The sequence below is a fragment of the Grampus griseus genome, assembly GCF_964374135.1.
Source record: "Grampus griseus genome assembly, chromosome: 10".
Taxonomy (NCBI): Eukaryota; Metazoa; Chordata; class Mammalia; order Artiodactyla; family Delphinidae; genus Grampus; species Grampus griseus.
Genome location: NC_139004.1, coordinates 62,387,788 through 62,408,894, shown reverse-complemented (window position 1 = coordinate 62,408,894; position 21,107 = coordinate 62,387,788). Strand labels below are relative to the sequence as shown.

The 21,107-nt window shown below is 47.4% G+C and overlaps 1 protein-coding gene across 1 annotated transcript in view; it reads right to left on the bottom strand.

Annotated features, from left to right (window-relative positions):
• Positions 1 to 4,289: 4,289 nt before the first annotated feature.
• LARS2 (leucyl-tRNA synthetase 2, mitochondrial) overlaps positions 4,290 to 21,107 on the bottom strand; it is a 161,112-nt gene continuing 144,294 nt past the window's right edge. Inside the window, exons 19-21 of the mRNA XM_082663515.1 lie at positions 20,743 to 20,854; positions 9,316 to 9,443; positions 4,290 to 5,588 (exon numbers count right to left, since the gene is read on the bottom strand). Coding sequence (XP_082519641.1) covers positions 5,409 to 5,588; positions 9,316 to 9,443; positions 20,743 to 20,854 — 420 coding nt within the window. The 3' untranslated portion in view covers positions 4,290 to 5,408. The remainder of the gene's footprint in view (positions 5,589 to 9,315; positions 9,444 to 20,742; positions 20,855 to 21,107) is intronic.

The following is a 21,107-nucleotide window of genomic DNA, read 5'->3' as shown; positions in this document are numbered from 1 at the left end:
CAGAGAGAAAGCCCAGACCTCTCCCTGGGCACCAGGGAGGTGCTCACCCAGGTGTCCTCAGATCAGGAAGTGTGGGCTTGGCAGGTTCTAGGGTACTCTGAGAGCCAGAAATCAGGGCTGTCTTGGAAAACCCAGGAGGTTCAGGGCTGGTTTGCATCAAGGCCTTTGGGAAGCAATGTGGTGGAGTAGGGTCGGAATCACGGCTCTGCCAGCCTCTCATGTGGTCTTGAGCTGGGCCCCTTCTGTGGTAAGGCTCTTACAACAGGGCCTGGCACATAACTAGTCCTCGGTAAGTGGTAGATGTTATTATTGCTGCTGATATCGGGGCATCTCAGGCATCACTGGGTGTCTGGCACGGGCCTGCTCTTCCAGAAGCCAGACAAGAACTGGAATTCAAGTTCAGGGCTTGAGGCGCATGGAGGTGAGTCATGACTGTTGGGTTCCAGGCGCGTGATTCCAGCAGGCTTGGCTCCCCACCCCCGCAGGGCCTTGTTACCCCTGTATCCGCTCCCTCACGTGGGCAGACGCAATGAAGATCTGGAGTGAGGTCAACCGTTCTGGATGGCTGTTGGCCCCACCCTGGGATCCGAGGCTGCTCCCCACAGGACTGGCCCTTCCTCAGCCGTTCCAGGCTGCCCCCTCCCTGCCAGCACTGCCTGCCCACCCACCCTTGGGGGGGGTTCCTCCTTGCTCATTGTTGGTCACCCCAGATTCCGATCTCCAGACTCATCAGCTTGGATGAGAGCCTTTGGCCGCCCACCCTCTGAGCTTCAGACAGGGACTCAGCCCATGAAACAGATGTTTTCTGCTTGCTCTTCTCACAGGAAGAAACGGAGTACAGACTCTACTCATTTTGTCTACCCTGATGGTTTCCACAATTAAGAATATTTACCTCCTGAGCTAAGTTTTGCCTGGCGGTACCACCAGGCTTTTCCTGCAGGGTAGGGGCAGGGGCCCCTGAGTGGAATGAGCACAGAATGGGGGTCAAGATAGTCCATCACTTACTGTAGGACCTTAAGCAAGTCACAGCCTGTGTGAGCCACGGTTTTGTCATCTGCAAAAGGGGGAATGATGCCTTCCAGTTTGGTCTCACCCACTGCCTTGAATGCAGCAGCACTGCCCGGAGCCACCCAGCCCAGGGCATCAAGGCAGGCCCAAGGCAGCTCAGCTTGTCCTCACTCCATCCTATGTTCATCCGCGTCTCTTGTGACTCTGTGTCCGTCTAGAGCGTTTCCTCACCCACAGACTCGCTGCTTCTCAGGCTTCTCAGGACTCTCACCTTCTCTCCTTGTGGGGGTCGCCTTGGGTGCTCCACCGGGTCCTCCTCACAAGCAGGGGTGCCTGTCCCCAGCTTCCGTGCATGCTGGCTGCCGACGGCTCAGCTGTGCTCCTCTGTGGAAACCTTCCCTGAGCCAGTGGGAGTCCCTTCATCCCAAGACGCCCAGGAAATTACTAACTATCCCCCTCCACCTGGTGTTGGCCCACAGCCAGTGATGGACAGATTCAGGGTACAAAAGCCCAGCCCCCTTCTTTAAGGAGTGTCTGCGGGGAGGTGAATCATGAGTGTGGGGCTCCAGTCTGCAGGGCCACATACATGCCAGAGCTCCAGTTCAGAATTCCCAGGAAAGAAAGAACAAGAGCTGTATTTCCTCCCAAGACACCCCACTTCCTCCCTCCCGGAAGGCAGGTTGGGGCTGAAGAGAAAGCATGAGCTGTGAACAGGAAGGCAGAACTGGGGCTGAATCCTGGCTTGAGCAGCTATCCGTGGCATGATGTAGGTAATCTGCTATACTTTTCTAGGCTTCAGTTTCCTTCTTTATAGGATGTGGGTCATAATTCCCACTTTGTAGCACTGATGTGAGGATTTAAGAGCACCAGCAAAACCCCTTGCACGGTTCCTGGTGCACAGAATGACCCTGTAGACTTGTCTGCCTCCTTCCCTTTCCTCCTAGGCTGAGAAACACCAAGAGGGCAGCTGGTGGTGGAGGCCAGGGCAGCTGGTGCAGGAACCATGCCCTCTTTGGCCCGAGTAATGGCCAACTGTGGCCCAGCAGAAATGTCATCAGCCCAGTTGCATGTTGCTGCATGTCCGTGTGCACTAGTGGCCTCATAACCCTGACTTGGGCTCAGTTCAGGAATCAAACCACCTGGAAATGAAAACCAAAGCCAACTTCGGATCCTCAGCTTTTGGTTTGGAGGCCATCTTGTCTGAGCATCGGCCTGCCAAGAAGCCTGTGGGCCATGAGTGGCTTGCAAGGATTTCTGGTGGACTTCTTTATGTGGCCACAAACCTCTAGCTCACACCCCTGGGCCATCTGCCCCCAGCAGCCTCAGGCCATCAATCAGTAAACCCCAAGCCAAGGCAGCAAAGGCAACAGGAATAATGGCCACTCCATTCAGTCGCGAGGCTTCCCTAGTAAGCCCCAAGCTTCCAGCCAACATCTCAATTTTCCTGACTTCAAGCAAGATGGGCAATTAGGTGAGGGGACTGGTAGGTACAGTGGATGGCATAAGGGGATTTGGAGGCCAGAGGACCTGGGTTTGGATTCGGTTCTTCTACTTAGCTGTGGAAACTGAGCAAATTACTGAACCTCAGAACCTGGGTATCTTCATATTTATGAGAGAATAATCCCTTCCCTCTAGGGTTTTAGTGGAAATTAAATGACATAATGCAAGTGAACTTGTTGAGTCCAGTTTTTGACCTAATCAAGGCAGTTAATAAAGGACTGAGATCATTTCCCACCCCAGGGATCAGATTTTTCTGTTCAATTTTTCCATTACACCAACCATCTCAGTAGTACCAATGAGCTCTTGTTTTTAAAAGTTTTATCCTCTTGGAGAAAAAGGTCTCCAAAGACGTGCTGGTTAGTCCAGTGGCCTTGAGGCTGGACTCGCCCATTGCTCTGGCCAGATTATGTGCAAAGGGCTCCCTACACTCATCTTGTTGACAGACTCAAGACCACTTACGTTACTTCTGGAATAAACAAGACAATCAAGCAAAAACACTCACTCGCCTCCTTGTACCAAATATCCTCATCCATTCACTTATATTTAATCCACATTTGCTGGTACATGGAATTGGATTGTGTGCACTCAAGTCAGCTCTAGGAACGTCTTAAACATTTGCTCCAGAGTTCCGGCCCCTGCCTTCCCTTCTGGTCCTAGTCTTTCCCAGCTCTACTTCATTGTGTTTTGGTCGTTACCAAATTCATCCCAGTTAAGCTGAAGGTTAGGGAGAGAAAGGACCAGTTAGACATATGGTTCAAATGCATCAATTAATCCGGTGGTTTTCAAACTTAGCTGTCCATTAGAATCACCTGTGGAGCTTTTAAGATTTCCCAGATGCCCAAGTGCACTTCAGATCAATTAAACCAGGATTTCTGGGCATGGGGATCAGGCAGAATATTAAGTTTGAGCCAAGTGACTTAGTTGCTGTTACTAACGTTCCTGAGTCAGTATGGTCTACCATGTTCTGTAAGTTCCCCATGCATCCCACTTTATAACAGTCCACGTGGAGTCAGGCACATAGCCAGTGCTTCAGATGACGATGGAATACCTCAATCTGTTCCTGATTAACTCCCAGAATTGGAATATGGTGGCTATTCCAGGATCACACATATGTCCCAAAGTCATACATGACAAACATTTTATTCCATTAAAAAAAGTCATCTGTTAACTGCTGAAGTGCAGGGGACCACATCTGAGGCTACTTCAGAAAAAGGCATCAGAGAATGAATACAGATTTTCAGTGTCACAGAATGGCTAGATTCTCCTCCTCCCTAGATTCTCCTCCTCCTCCCCCTATTAAATAGTAATCAGTGGCTTAGGCCAGTTCTGGTAAGAGCACCTGATAGCTGACTTCACAGAAACCCAGGATCACCCTAATATACAATGACACAGGGTCTCCCTGGCAGCCAACTGCAGTGGCTCAAGCACAGGAGGAGATGCCTGGGTGGCATCAGTCCCACCCCCTGCAGTGGACTTGCTCTTCCTAATGACTGGCTCTGCGGGCCACATCCATGGCAGCATCACCATCTGCGGCGCACATGAGCAGACTCCCTGTTGAGCTGCAGCGGGCTCCGAGATTGGTTCCATCCGAGGCTGGAACCAGCTCCGTTCCGCTTCACTTCACAGCAAATTTTACACCCTGAGGGAGTGGTTAGGAAGCGCTGCTCACCATTCACAGTGGGAAGTGGTACTTCGTCCAAGAGCCTGAGTACCAGGATCAGAGAAGGCCTGGCAGGCAAGTCCAGCTGGGCTGGGGTGGAAACAGCCTGCACGGCAGGGCTGAGAAGTGGTGGGAGTGCTGGCAGCCAGACTAGCCCTGCTTGCCTTTTGATTCCGAGCAACTTCTTCTTCTTTTTTTTTTGGCTGCGCCAGCTCACAAGATCTTAGTTCTCTGACCAGGGATCGAACCCGGGCCCACGGCAGTGAAAGCGCCGAGTCCTAACCGCTGGGCCGCCAGGGAATTCCCCCGAGCAACTTCTGAAGACCCCAGTGTCCACTCTGCATATGGATATTTGGACACGACCCAAATGGCTTCTCCATCTAGGCTGAAGGCGGGAGACAATCCACCACGATGCTGAGGCTCTGTCACCTGTTCAACAGTGACTGCCCACGCTGCTCCTCAGCCCCTGTGCCTCCTCAGTTTAGCCTTATGTTCCTAACACCTGCCTAAGGCAGTGCAATTTCTGGGGTCCAGAAGCTCCCAGGCTGCTCGAGAGGCTTCGTGCTCATCCTCACTTGCTTTTCAATTCACCTTCTCGCTCCCACCCAGCTGAATCTCTGGTGGCTTCCTATGGGGCTAGATGCTTCCTCCACCCTGCAATGGTGGAGGAAGGTACTGGGTCCCCACCCCACTTCACTCATATTTCTCCTCTGCCTCCACCCACCTTCACCCCTGCACCAGGCCACACCTCAGAGGCACCCTGTTGATGCCAGCCCGTCAGAGTGCAAAGGCAGACATTCAAGACATTGGGCTTGGGGCTTGGTGGCGCAGTGGTTAAGAATCCGCCTGCCAATGCAGGGGACACGGGTTTGAGTCCTGGTCCAGGAAGATTCCCACATACCGCGGAGCAACTAAGCCCGTGTGCCACAACTACTGAGCCTGCGCTCTAGAGCCCGTGAGCCACAACTACTGAGCCCGCATGCCACAACTACTGAAGCCTGCACGCCTAGAGCCCGTGCTCCACAACAAGAGAAGCCACGACAAAGAGAAGCCCGCATACTGCAACGAAGGCCCAACACAGCCATAAATAAATAAATAAATAAATAAATAAATAAAATTTATGTATATATATAAAAAAGACATTTGGCTTTTTCCTGCCCCTGGGCCCCAGACTCCTTCCTTCATCCCAGACCTGGAGGAGGTGCCTCAAGCCCTCGTGGTAGCCGCAGCATCCCTGCAGTCACTCCTGTATCAGGAAGTTGATGAGGGCGGTTCGGGGGGAGAGGAAGGCCTTCTTGATGCTTCGCCCCTGTAAGAGCCTGACACCCAGTTCACTTTGGAGAACCAGTTCGTGGACTTTGTCCTGGTCCTGGGCAACTTGTTGGGGCACAGGGATTTTGCCGCAGGCTTTGTTGTTGATCTGAGAAGGTGAAAAGCCGAGACAAACAATGAGGAAAGTCCTGAGAGTGGCAGGCAGCCAGACATCAATACCCACTGCCCCTCAAGGGTACTGCTGCCTCTGTGTGGGGAAGGAGTACGGGAAAAGAGAAAGAAGAGGCAGCACCTAGCTTCCCGGAAGAACAAAGCGCACTTAGATGGGTAGGATTAACGCCTGAACGCTTTGGATAAGGAGAGGGAGAGGGCGCCACCCTGTACTTCCTGAGTGCTGCCCCGTCACAGCTGTGGTGGAAACTATGTCAAAAATCCTCAGCACGAGATGGCTTAGGCTGTATCCGGGGGTAGAGGGATTATTGTGTTACTGAAGCTCAAATCAAGTTTAGATCTGGCTACAGGGGGTGTCACCGAGGATTTACCTAGATCTCACGTGGACTAATTTCTGGGGTGTGTAGGCAACTTCCCTCCCTGATGACTGGCTCCAGAAGGGGGCGCTCAAGTTTGACCACCTGGAAGCTGGACCCACATCACACACAACTCTTGCCTAAAATGGGCCAGTATAGTTCTAGCCGTAGTGGTATTCACTGAATATTAGTTTCATAAGGATAAACTTCACATCAAATATGAACTGATACTGCCACCGAGGAAAGCGACACATGACCCAAATAGCTTCTGAACAGCCGTGCTTCAATTCCTCCATCCCATGGCTCCTGTAAGAACGTTTACGTTTTTTTCACGAATGCTCCTGTTTTTAACTTGGAAAATAAAGTCACTGTGTTATGAAAAATTACCAGGAATAACTTCTGAAGTTTCAACCCAAGCACATTATCCAGGATCCCTTAATCACCCACCTCATCTTTTCAGATTTCTGTAGAATTTAGTGGCATTCTTATGGGCTGCGTTAGCCTAGATCACTGGGTGGGAGACAAGTAAGACATCACCTCAAACAGCGGCTGCTTGACTTTAGAAAGGGCTCCCAGTCCCCATTTGGGGGCCTTGCAAGCTTCCGCCCCTCCAGCTTTGCCACCTCCACTTCATCGCTCAGCCTTGGTCCAGGCCTCTGCATTGTTCTCTTGGACTTTTCCAACAGCTGCCTGGAGGGCCCCTGGCCATGAGCACTATCCACCCGCCCCATCCACCACTACTCACTGACAGGAGCCCTGCAATGGCTAATGACAATAAAAGCTCACATTGTCTGAGTTCTCACTCTGTGCCAGGCACTGTGCTCCACAATCCACCTGAGTGAACCTGTTTATCCCCACCACAAGCCTGTGAGGTAGGTCACAGCCGTTCCATCCCCAATTCACAGAGGGCAAAGCTAAGGGATAGGAGGTGAAGCCACTTACCCAAGGCCCCTTTCCAGCAAGTGGTGGAGATGGGATGACCCCATGGACCCTCTCTCTTCCCTGTCAGCCCCCAACCTCTCGGGATGGAGTCTGGCCTTCTCTCCAGTGCTGCCCTGCCTCTGCCTCTGTTCCACCCCCTCCATGGCTCACGGTCCAGTGAGGACTTTCCCCGCCTTTGCTCCTTTCTCCACTAGGGAAATGCTGCTCCTCTTTCAAAGCCAAGGTCCACATCCCCTTCCTCGGATGCCTCCTCCAATCCCCCAACTGCCAGAGGCAGCGATGCTGATGCTAGCAGCATTTAATATTTACTGAGTGAGTTATTAAGCCCTGTTCTGCCACTGTTTCCTCACTTGTAAGATGGGGTTAGGCACGTATCTGCCTCGTCTGTGAAATGGGGAAAACAGCGGGGCCTGCTTCACAGGGCTGTTGTGTAGGGTTAATGAGTTAGTATCTGGAAAGTCCTAAGGGCAGTCCCTGCCTCTTAGTCGGTACTCACTGCGTGTTAGTGGCTTTTGTCATTAGTGTGTCCAGAAGCAGGCTAAGTACCTCCTGGCATTATCCCATCTAATTCTTTCAACAACCAGGTAAGGCAGGCCCTGTGTTTTCTAACTGAGGAAACTGAGGCTTAGAGAAATTAAGTATTTTGCAAAACTGAGATGGTCCAACTCCCAAGCTCTTACATCTTAACCTGGAGGCTACACAAACTCTCGGTGTGCATGACAATGCGTGTACCTCCCCAGACTGTCCCTCCTGGGTGCTGGGCTCCATGAAGACGATGTAGTGCCTCTGGGCTCAGAGCACACGGGCACGGCTGAACTGAATTACACCGAGTTATACTGTTCTGTGTTGCAACTTCTATTTCTGGCCATGGCACCAAGTGAGATCACGTGGAGACAGAACACAGACCTTGACAGAAGTCCTGCCACATGGCACAGTGCCCCAACCCAGAGGTTCTTGAGTTGGGTGTACTTGCAGGGAGTCCTCCACACATTTTAAATCTTGGATTTTTATTTCAATGATAATCTGAAATTATTTTACCAATTATCAAACCTAAATTTCTTTTCTTCAGTGGTAATTTAAAATGGAAAGACATTTTCACAGATTAAAACTTCAGTGTCTCAGGTTGGTATTTCTCAGTTGCGCTGAGGATGAGTTCTTAGGGGTACACAGATAGTTATTTCTTAGAAACATTATTCAAGTTAAAGAAATCGCCTCTCTGTGCCACAGGCTGGTTTCGGTTTTGAGGATTTGGGGAAGAAGCCTAGCAGGGCAGCCCCCCTCCTCCCCTCCATGGAGGGGGGAGCAAATCGGAGGCAGCGAGGAACTAAGTGTCAGGGAGGTGGTATGGAGACAGAGCATCTGTGAAGGAGCCAGTCTCCTGGGGGCAACTGGCTTTCCCAACATGGATCTGCCCGCAGGGCCCAGGGTTTGCAGACGAAGCAGGTGGGGCCTGGCAGGCCCGGCTCCTGTTCAGCCCCTGGGTGATTACTTTGTGGTACTTTCCACAGTTTGCAATTATTTTGTTTATTTTTCTCTTTCCTTCTTCTTTTCCCCTATCTTTCCCACCAGGCTTTAAGCTCCGTGAGGGCAGGGACCCTGTTTTTTGCATTTCAGTTTGTGTCCCCAGAGCCTAGCACTGTGCCTGATGTATTGATAGCATAGGTAACTTGATAATGACTGAGGAATAAACAAATAAACGTGGGCAAGGTGACGAGCTTCTCTGAGCCTGTGTCCTCAGCCGAAAAAAATGGGAACAGCTATGCCTATCTTTTACGGTGGTGAGAGTTAAATTAAACCTGGGATGTAAGTTAGCTGGCCCACGTGTGGTTCAGACTAAAAGGTTCACCCCTTGTTTTCTTTCCCTCTTCAGCCACATCAGCATATTTAGGAGATATTCCTCATAATGGGTCTCAGATTAAACAAATTAAATACATAAAAATTACATAAGGATAAACTATAGGAGAGTTATTTGCTCTATAATCAACTACTTTTATGTATTTAAAATGATGCAATTTACCAAAAAATAAATTTCATGTAGCCTTTCTGAAATATATTTTGCAGCGCGAGGTGTTCCTTGCCCACCTCCTCACCATCACCCTACCCCCTCCAAGAGCCCAGAGCAGCTGAATGAAACTTAGAGAGATTGAAACACAGTTGGAAAGGAAGACAATTAGAACCTATAATGTAGGACAGGTTGATACTTTCCACTTTCTGGCCACAAGTTTTATGCTCACAAGCTTTTGGCATGCGGTAACTTCAAAACTGAAGGTGCTGGCAAAGGAAGACAGGCTGGAGGGTTGGGCGGAGAGCTGAGTGGGCTAGAAAGGCCTGGCGAGAAACTTCCAAACCCATCCGTGTGTGTGTGGCCGGTTCGCCTTGGCCCTAGGGGCTGCAGGAGACACTCACCAGAACCGCCATCTGTACGACATCGGGCTGCTGGAGGAACTGCGGGTCCACAGCTGGCCAGGCTTGAAGCAGCACACTGGTGTCCCAGGCGTAGTGAGTACACAGCTTCCTTGGCACCAGCGCCAGGCCTGCAACGCCAAGGCACAGAGAGTCACTGAGCACGTACGAGGCCCTTGGGAGCACTAATAAAGCGTTTGCCCTGACACAGCCTGGCTTGGAGCCGTCTGAGGCCCCAGGAGGCCACACCATGGCTTTCCACAGCCTACCAGGTGCCCCCTACTTCCTTCAGCCTGGCTCATCATCCCAGTTTATAGGTAGCTTTCTTTTTCTTTTTTTTCAAACAACATCCAGAGCCATAACGATGGATGGACACACTGTTCTCAAGTGCATTTGCAAAAGCAAGGCTGCTGCTTTTACTCGGTCTCTCTGCAGTCCTGCTGGTGAAGGAATCCTTTGTGCTCCTGAGAGTGGATCCCAAAGTAATGAGCTGCATTTGCTTCCTTTCTGGCCCATGAATACTTGTGGCCTCAGAGTACTTTTACTCATAATCACCAGAGCCAACATGCTGAGAACAGCGGGCGCTCCTCCTGGACCTACTCTGAGGGCGCTCAACCTTTCCGCTAAACTTCTTCTCGGGAGGGGCTCCCGCCATTACCAAATTGGAAAGAGCTGTCCTTGGCTCAGGGTGGGTCAAACCCGAGGAAGCAGGGAGGAAGGAAACCCTCTCCAGTCTCTCTTCCCAGAGTGCTTCACGCTGCAGCTCCCAAAGCAGAGGAGGCTCACCATCCAGAGCTGCTCAGGGCCAACTGTCAGTGCTTTGCGACTTCAACCAGGGGCTTCCTAGCAGGGAAAGTTGGATTTCCAAGCCTCTGTTGATCTCATGAGTACAAAAGATGCCCCCAAATGGGCAGGAAATACACAGAGCAGAAAACAGATCCCTGGGCAATTGTTGTGTGGTATCCCCGCTGCCTCCTGGTCCTCCCAGAGGCAAGCCCTGGGCAAGCGGGCAAGTGCATGTGGCCCGTGTGCCCACGCTGGGGGCGGTGCTATGGTAGATGCACAGCCCTTACGCTGTGAATGGCTTTTCCAGGGCTGGTGGAGGTGGGGTGGCCCTTACATACTTCCCCCTTATTACTAGCCTTGAGACCAGCAGATGCATTTGAGGGACGGGCCCATAGCTCAGGGGATGGTCTGAGGCCAAGTCTGGGACAGAGGGAATGAAGCCCACCAATGCCAGTCCCGAACACTGGGCTGTGAATGACAATGTTTTATTTTATGTTCTTTGATGACAAAAGTAATGCATGCTCCTTGCAGAAAATTTGTAAAAAGTCTAAAAACAAAGAAGAAAATCATGTTTACATGGATAGCATCTTTTTAACTTTTTATTTTGAAAGATACTAATGTATTTAATGAATACTTGTATGTACAAACCAACTCCACAAAATGAAACCAAACTACCACCAGGATCCTGCTGTAGATATAGTTTTGGATTCTCTTTTTTCCTACATTTTAAACTAATAATCAATTTCATGGAAAAGGATGACACACAATAGTATATACAGTATGGCCACAGTTTTAGTAAATATTTAAATAAACAGATAAAAATTTAGAAGGAAATACATCAGAAAAGCAGCAAGCATTAACCCCGGGAGGCAGAAGTATAGATGATCTTTCTATTAAAAACAAATTTATTGATGATGATGAAAAACCACCACTGAAACAATATCAATGCTGGTGAGGAAGCGAAACAATGGAATTCTCATGTACTGCCTCTCTCTAGGCCTTTAGTAGTATTAGGAAGAAGACAGCTACCAGAGCATTCACTGAAGCATTGTTGACGTTTTTTTAATAGTAAAAATAATTAAAACTTCAAACAGCCCATATGTCCATTAGTAGGGGACTAGATAAATAAATTGTGAGCTATTTATTCAACAGAATATTACACAGAGTGAAATGGAATAACTAGAACTATAAGAATAAACATAAATTTCAAAAAAAATGATAGATTTTCTACAAGGAATACTTATTACTTTTGTAATTAGAAAAGATATTTAAAAACAGTTTTCCATGCTATAACATCAGTTCGAGATTTTTCTTCAGTTTTTTTTTTTTAGGTTTCATTTTCTTGCCCATTTATCCATAATTTATTTTGCATATAATGTGAAAAAACATTCTTAAAAAGAACTTGGTCAGGGCTTCCCTAGTGGCGCAGTGGTTGAGAGTCCGCCTGCCGATGCAGGGGACACGGGTTCGTGCCCTGGTCCGGGAAGATTCCACATGCCACGGAGCGGCTGGGCCTGTGAGCCATGGGCCCATGAGCCTGCACGTCCGGAGCCTGTGCTCCGCAATGGGGGAGGCCACAACAGTGAGAGGCCCGCGTACCGCAAAAAAAACAAACAAACAAACAAAAAAAACTTGGTCAATTCTCCAAATCCAATCTGTTGAATAAACCTTCTCTTCCCTATTGGTTTGTGATTTTTCTTTTACAATATATTATATTAGGGATGGTTTCAGAACTATTCACTACAAAGATACTCAAAATGCCTGTCTGTGATGAGCTGAAGAACGGGCCAGAATATGAATTAACACACTGCTTCCTTCATTGAGAAATTCTTGCTACCAAAAAAATGGTCAGTCTTACACGAATATGTGCTTAGTGACACAGGTGATGTACCTACTAAGCTCCTTATCTTGGCCTAGAGACAGTTCCTAGACCAGCCTCAGGTCTACGGACCACTCTGAATAGCACTGGTCCATTTTGTTCTGTTGACCTCTGTCTTGGTTCTTGTGCAGGCATCACAGATTTGTTGTAGCTTCACATGTTTTACTATTTGTCACTCCTATTGTAACCCTGTGCTGCCAGTCAACCTGAGGGAAGGAAAGGCCCATCGGGGTCTGAGAATCAAGTAGCATAAAAGATGTATTCCTGGGGCCCATCTGGCCCCTGTGTCCTGGGATTCCCATGCTTCTAATGAACTTACTCCATTTCTAACAGATGTGCCTTTTGGCAGAAGCAGAAAGGAGCTTCCTGCTTGTTCCTCAGAAGGGATCCTATTAAGACTCATATCGCAAGACAGAGGTCACAGAAGGAAGATAATTACTTCTTTATTTTAGCTGGCTGGGCCAGCACGCCTTGTCCTGTGACCCAGCTGCAGTGGGAAGCATTCCAAAATCTCCGCATGGCAGTTGTACAGGATGCCTGGGAGATGAAAGGACATTGGACACAAATGTTCTGGGCAGAAGCTGTTACAAATTCCACTTTAAAAAAAATGAGGAAGTCCAGCCTTCCTGGAGCAATTTGGATGCTTATTTATAGCGGCCTGGGCCCCTGCCAGCAATTCCATATAGATGGGAGTGGGGCCATCCTGCTCAGCAGGGAGGAAAAGAAACTTACCACCCCCAGTTCTACGTAGTGTTTTTGCCTTCCTGCTCTTTTTAGGGTAGTAAAAATACCTAATATTTGCATGGCAAATACAATGGTTTCTTTACGTGACACAGGTCAGGTCAAGAGCTGGCCTTTGGGAAGCATGTGGAGAAAGTCTGAACACAGGCTGGGAAGTGGCAAGGCCCTGGCACACAAGGCCACCACGCAGGGCCAGCTGTCGCTCTCAGCCCACCCCCTTCCTGCCCCTCCTCTGGAGAGCTGTTGTTGCTGACCTTCCCGTGAAATAACTGAAACAAGCCTCCTCTCCCGCTCTGAGAGCTGGTGAGGTTGCCATGCCACCATGGCACCCGGAGTGAGTGCTGGGTGGTCATGGTGCCCGTGGATGGCAGGCCTGTCTCCAGCCCACCCCCATCCTCATATACACACAGAGGAGGACCTGGGGACTCTGTGGTGTCTCATCCCCATCATGCCTCGTCCAGCCCTGGCACTTCCAAGGAAGTGGACCGGAAGTGATGCTACTTCACATTAGCCTTTACCCACAGAAAGGGTTCTGTTGACATTATTTTGAAATAACAACACTGACACAGCATACACATTCATGTATAAAACCATCCGAACATCAGCAGATGTCTTACTGTCCCTTACAAGTATCTTAGTGTCCCTTACAAGAAGTGTTCCCACACTTCCAGATTATTTGTAGATTTGCAGTTGTTGTTACTGTTGTTGTTGTTCCTTGGCTGCACTGCGTGGCTTGTGTGATCTTAGTTCCTCAGCCAGGGATTGAACCTGCACCCTTGGCAGGGAAAGCGTGGAATCCTAACCGCTGGTCCGCCAGGGAATTCCCAAGATTTACAGTTTTGTTGAAATTAATGAATACAGCATATATGTACAGCAAAACAATATAGCTACAATATTTTACCACCATTTTTACTAAGAAAAATGGGTTTATGGTGGTAGACTATACTTCAAGATTAGAGTTACTTCAGAAACTTAAGAGAGGCAAAGGGTCACCTTGTTGTGACCCTCACAATTAAAGTACTGATGGAAGACTTGGAGATGACAAGAGGTAAAAGCCGGAGGCAAAAACCAAGATAGATAAATCACTGTTGAAACTGTAAAAATGGCCAGAGAAATAGAAATGGAGATCTTATCACCACATTTTAAATAACTTGTATTTTGGACAAGAGGCTCATCTCAAAGCAGCACAAAAAAAACAGAAAAAGAGGAGAAATCACTGAAATGCCCATCAGTGGATGACTGTTTAATAACCTATGGAATATTCACTGGGTAGGACACCATATAGCTGTTAAAAAAGAACAGGGTCAGGGCTTCCCTGGTGGCGCAGTGGTTGAGAGTCTGCCTGTCGATGCAGGGGACGCAGGTTCGTGTCCCGGTCCGGGAAGATCCCACATGCTGCGGAGCAGCTGGGCCCGTGCGTGAGCCATGGCCGCTGAGCCTGTGCGTCCAGAGCCTGTGCTCCACAATGGGAGAGGCCACAACAGTGAAAGGCCCGCGTACCGCAAAAAAAAAAAAGAGAACAGGGTCAGCCTGTAAGTTTTGATATAGAACGACTCTATACACTCCATATGGTAAGAGAGAAACATTTCACATACGTGCATGGATTTCTGTCAAATCAACTATCCAACTGGCAGTGGAGGTGCCTGGGGAGAGCCACTGAACGTAGGGGTGAGGATGGGAGGGAACTTAGGACACACCCTTTGTAAGAACTGAAGGTTTTACAATATGCATATAGATGTACTTTTCAATGAAAAATCTAGGTTCTGCTTTTGCTTTAAGAAGCCCAGAGAGGTACACTGGAGGGTGAAGCTATTTTCTGCAGCTGGCTCTATGCACTTTTCTTCGGAAGCGGGGCTTGTATAGCTGTGAGATCACCCTCGAGGAGCAGCGCTCCTTGGGCACTTAGGGCAGACCCATCCCATCACCACGAGCTCCTTCACACTGCTCTGCAGAGCGATGCAGGAGACACGGGAGCCTCACACACTAGTGGGATGAATGGCTGCATCTGGTCAGTTGTGTGTGTGTGTGTCTGTTAAAACCTTCCACAACAAGAAATAAATTGCTTCTTCCCTTCCTTCCTCTCTCATCGTCTATGACATTCCAGAACCAGAATCTCAACACTCAGGACTTGTGGGTTTAGAAAGGTAATTTAAAACAAACAAACAAAAAGAAATTGAAATGATTATAGATTCATAGGAGGTTGCAAAGAAATGTACAGGAGGTCCTGTGACCCCTCCCCCAGCCTCCCCCAGTGGTAACATCTGGCATAACTACAGCACAATATCAAAACCAGGAAATGGACATTGGTACAATCCACAGAGCTCATTCAGATTTCACCAGTTTTTGTTTGTCTGTTTGTTTGTTTGTTTTTTGTGGTACACGGGCTTCTCACTCTTGTGGCCTCTCCCGTTGCGGAGCACAGGCTCCGGACGCACAGGCTCAGCAGCCATGGCTCATGGGCCCAGCCGCTCCGCGGCATGTGGGATTTTCCCAGACCGGAGCATGAACCCGTGTCCCCTGCATCGGCAGGCGTACTCTCAGCGACTGCGCCACCAGGGAAGCCCAAGATTTCACCAGTTTTATAAGCACTAACGTGTGTGCGTGTGGCTTCATATAACCACCACTGCACTCAAGAGACAGAACTGTTCCATCACCACAAGGCTCCCTTTCCCCTTTTATGGCCACCATCCCTTCTGCCCAGTCCCCAACCCTACCCTGGGCAACCACTAATGTGTTCTTCATCTCTGTAATTTTGTTTTTTTCAAGAATGTTATAAATGGGATCATAGAATATACAGCCTTTTGACATTGGCTTTTTTTTTTTTTTTTTTTTTGCCGTACGCGGGCCTCTCACTGTTGTGGCCTCTCCCGTTGCGGAACACAGGCTCCGGACGCGCAGGCCCAGCGACCACAGCTCACGGGCCCAGCCGCTCTGCGGCACGCGGGATCCTCCCGGACAGGGGCACGAATCCGTGTCCCCTGCATCGGCAGGTGGACTCTCAACCACTGCGCCACCAGGGAAGCCCGAGATTGGCTTCTTTTTCACTCACCATAATCCCCTTGAGATCCATCCAAGCTGCTGCCTGTTAGAAAGGTCTTTTTTTTTTTTTATAGTCAGGCTATAGTTTATTACAGCAAAGGGATAAAAAGCAGGATCAATAAAGGAAAAAGGTACATCAGGCAGAAGCTGGAGGATACCAGGTATAAGCTTCCAAGAGTCCTCTCCCAGTGGAGTCACACAGGACATACTAAATCCCCCAGCAATGAACTGCAGAAACACATGCAAAATGTTTTCTTCCAGGGAAGTCTGCTTGAGCCTAAGAGTCCAGGGTTTTTATTGGGGTAACTGCAGTGGTAACTGCAGTTACTGAAACTTCAGACCCTCCAGAAGGAAAGCAGGTGTTCACCATAAATCACATTTTTTACACAAACTATCCACACAAGCTGGTATAATGTGGTTCAAGACGTCAAACATGCACAGTGCCCTAATCAGTTAGTAGCATAGGGAACATTCTAAGACCTCAGTTCCTAGGAGCCAGCCAAAGGCTAGTCATACAAGTAGGCCCTTCTGAGAATGTACAAGATTTGAGTAACTCAAGGCTGCTGGGTTAATTATTTACTTCACAGATAGGAATCAAATTATCGTGAATTTAATGTACTATATATATATATGATAAAGCAGTACATTATAAAATACATACATTAAATTATAATTAAATGTAAATAAATATATCATAAATGCTATAGGACATATCATACATATGATAAGCAGTACATTAAATGCAAGGTATTATTATTATTACAAATGAGTAATGAGGGCTAGAGCTGTCCTAGGGTGTGACTGAGCAGAGTAATAATGGACATTTGCGAGGCAACTCCTGAGAGCACTGAATGGGAGGCTGTGAAAAAAATCCCACTGAAGAGTTTTTCTCTCTGATAGAGATAATTTTGTCACTAGAACCATTTTGTCCCTCTCCAGTTTGACACCATACATTCTTATCATTAGCTACGTATTTCTTGGGGGGGCATGCACAAGCTAAATTGTTCCACCACCCACGATGGAGTTTTGGCAAGGATGTGACCCTTCCAAGGAAGGTGCAGAATTGAGCCTCTGGAAAAAGGCGTAGACAGGTGCTTCCTAACAAACCCTGAGCAAGGCTCAGTAAAAGACTGTGATTAGTAATATGATGACTAATACCAACAGTGAATTTGAGTCTGAACTGAATTGAGATGAATTTATGTGAACCTGAATACCGTGGGAATATCATTTTGAGCTAAATACTGGACTAGATGCCCAGCCAAACCCTGATCTTTTTTTTTCCAAAAAAAATGTGCCCTCTAAGGATGAAGAAAAAGACTATGGAGATGAAACTTAGGCACTGTGCATTAGAATGATTTCCTTGTGGAGAGGGGAGGAGGAGGGTCATCCTGAGGAGGCACACTTACCCATGCCTAAAAGCATTTACCAAGGGATAGTCTGTATTATCTGAACCCAGTTGGTGGTGGCAGCCAGTAGACTGGAGAGCAACTTGGGGGAGGGTGGATCTTACAGATGGACAACAAGCCTCCTGATGGAGCTTTGGTGAGAGAGTGCATGTTAGAGTATTTTAGCTGCTGTCGGCCTCCTCCCCTGCTTTATACCTGCGTAGCTGCTGTAGTTCCCCCCACCAACTGCCCAAGAGGGGGACCTGAGGCAGTTGCCCTTATTCTGCATATAAGATAAAACCAGCTCATTTGTATTGCTGGTATATTCTTAGAAAGGTCATTTTTGATGATGATAAAATGATACCTTTAACCAGAGTACCACCAAGGAGCTCCCTGTTTGGTGATTTTCCGTTTTTTTTACTATCCACCAACAAAGGAAACCTTGTGTCCTTTGTGTGCAAACAGTATCAGTAACTCCAAATATGCAAAATTTCCCTAACACCCTCATAGATAGGACAGTATTCTATGGTGGTAAACAAAAGATAAATTTGTAAATTCAGATGTGGTCTATTGACCTTCTCAGATCCAAAGTTTCAGGAAGGAAAAAAAGATTTCCTCATCCTGTTGAAGTGTGCACACTGCCAAGACACTGGTTCTGTTTCTTGGGTCTCCACTGATTCTTAAAGTGATCGGTAGAGAAGCGCTCTGGGCTTCTCTAAAGGTTTCCTTTTATCCAGAGCCATGATGGCCATTTTGCCCATGGACCCCAAATTGCCCCCCAGAAGACAGATCTCAATTCTGCTGCCCTTGAGGGAGGATCTCTTTTATGAAAACCTGCTTCTCTGGAGAATTCTGAGAAATGGTAATTTCTGAACATCCCACCCTCACTGACCACATTTCCATTATAATCATTGTGAGGTTATCTTTCGAAGATGCAGGAATGAAACCAGAAGTTATATGAAAGCTATGTCTTTTAGAATAAACCAAATGTGTGTAAAAACTGTCCCAAAGGCTTGAGACAAGAGTGACTGACAGTGTGGGATGACAATAATGACCCTCACAACATAGCACTTCTGTTTGCAAAGGACTTTCAACACCTTGTGACACTGGCCCTTATCCGCTGCTGGGAGAGGCAGGAAGGGGTCGTGGCCCCATTCTCTCCAGAAGGCACCTGACAAAGACCTGTCTGTGAGTTAATGACCAAGGTGATATGCCTGGTGTGCAGGACTCCTCACTTGACTGTGCTATAGCCCCCGATGCTCATTCAGAGGAGCCACACACATACACATGTGCAGAGCCAGGAGACAAAGGCTTCCCATTGTTTCTTCGAATTAAAAAAAAAAAATTAGTTGCCATGAATTTGTAAAGCTTGAGGGAAGATCTTCTCAAGTGAATGAACACAGACTGCAATGCCCGCTGCTCAGAATGCCCTCCCCAGCTTTCCCACCAATGCCTAAAACAGAGCCAGGCACAAAATACATTCTCAATGAATGTTTACTGAATGGCTGAATGAGACATGCTAGCAAAACTAAGACTCAGTCTAGACCCACTCCTTATTATAACACAGCTCACAAAAGCCCACTGGTATTGTGTGTGGAAAAAAACATGGAGCAAAGTTTGAAATGGGCCAGTTGCTACCATACTGCTTTAGTGTATATCCTACTGGAGATCTTGTCACACAATTGAAGGACAGACTAACAGGGTAACACCACAGTGTACACCTGTCTGGTAAGACCTGCTGGGCAGGGACAGGACCCTGGAGACAGCAGACCCTCTCTGCCACCCTCCCAAATCCTGGCCCTAAAACACAGAGACTGGAGGGGCAATGCAAGGAGGGAGTTTCTGAAAACCCCATTTACATCAGTCCCTCCTGGGAGAAATGAAATGAAGGAGGCAGACAGATAATGTGGGACAAAAAAGGACAATAAAAGGGAGAGATCTGTATATTCTAGGGTCAGAGTAAACACTTTTATTATAAATTAGATAAGTTTTGCTTTAAAAGAAGGGAAGACTAGGAAAGAATTAACAGTGTGCCATTTAAAAGACTTAATGATCACAATGATCACCAATGCTAAATGAAAGAGGCATGTTTCCTGCCTAAGGAGATAATGAAAGGCTACATAATCTAATATGATATGGCAGTAGCCTGGCAGGACCTAATACCACCCACCCTTTAGGGCATTCTAGCTATTCAGCAAAGAATGGGTGAACGTCTTGTCCTGTATAGTCTGTTCTAAAGCACAGAAGCAACTCAATTCACTTGGTGAAGTCAGCAAAACCCTTACTCCCAAACCTGACAATGCCTACTAAGATAAAACTGGTGTCTCTTAGGCGTATAATTGCAAAATTCTAAATAAAACACTAGCATATAGAATTTAACAGTATGTTAAAGGTTTACTACCCCATGGTTAAGGTAAATTTATCCCACAATAGGCTATTAGGCAATCAATTAATTGGATGTAGGTCATGACAACAGGGCAAAGGGGAAAATTAAAAGCAAAGGATACAACACCATAACAATTGAAGAATGGATGTTAAGTAAAATCTACCTCCCAATTCCTAAGACGAGTTCTGGTAAACAAGGTTAGAAGGCCACTTCCTTAACATGACAGGGAATATCTACTGTAAACCAAAAGCCAACACCATACCTAACAGGGAAGTGTTCCATTTAAATCTGGAAATGAAACAAGATTGGCTGTTGCCAGTATTCTTTAACATTACATACGGTTTTCTAAGCAGTATATTAAAGAAAGTAAACAGACACAAGGGCATTACTATCAGAAAGGAGAAAATTTAACCTTATTTGCTGATCATAAACTCCTGGAAAATCCAAGAGGATTCTACCCCTTAAATGAAGGAGGAGAGATTGGTAGGGAATCTGGTTAGAAAATAAGGAAGTAAATTAATATTAAAAATTATATGCCAGATATTACCAGTCAAAAATTATTAAAGAAAAAAGATTCCAGTCACAATAACAAAAATAAAATGAAATGTGGCAAGATTACTTGAGAATAATCTTAAGAAATGTGTGGGACCTACATGAAGAAAATTACAAAACTTGCCCAGGCACGAGGGAAGTCTTGAATGAATGGAGAGACAGATCATGTTTTGGAATGGAAGCCTAGATGCAGTAAAAATGTGAAACTTTCCCAAGTTAATTCTAGGTTTAACCAAATCTCAATCAAAATCTCAAGGAGATTTTGGGAGAACTTAACAGAACTATGCCAGAGTTCTACTGAGAAGAATAAACAGGTGAGAAGAGCTAAAATAATTATGAAAAAGAAATGAATGCCACTTCTCAGAGGCCCCCAGATAAAAGCATGATGTAAACACAGCATCCCTAGGCTGCCTGGCTTCTGCAAGCTCCTTTGAAACATCCACAGAAGTCACAGGAGACCTCTGAACACAAGGTCTGGAGAACGGGCCCAGAATAACCATCAAGTCCTCCTGCACAGCACCTTCTCACTTCATTCCCATTTCCACAGAGAGGTCCCAAGTGCAGATGCCAAACGCTGGACCCCACGGCTGAATAATGCTCAACAAGAGGCTGGAGCACATGCTGCTCAGTAGTAACTAGTCAAGCAAGGCCTCCCCACCTACCTGCCCAGAGCTCCGAGGTTATGTGAGGGGCCATGGGAGCAGCCATCACCATCAGGGCACAGAGAGCATCCTCAAACTCAGGGCTGTGGAGAACAACTCTCTGAGAAGCTTGCTGAGGAACAGAAAAGAACAGCAATGTAAGAACACTGAGGTGTACAAGATAAGCCTGGGTAAGAAAGGCCATGAATGTATGTGAAATCCAGAGACACAAACAGGCAGGAAGAAACCCTCCTCAACATCATTTTTGCTCTGGGCAAAGAACTTTCCCTATTTAATCATAGTATTAAAAATAGCTGGAGCAGCAACAGCAGATATATTACTATTTGTCTTTTTGGCCGTGCTGCGCGGCTTGCAGGATTTTAGTT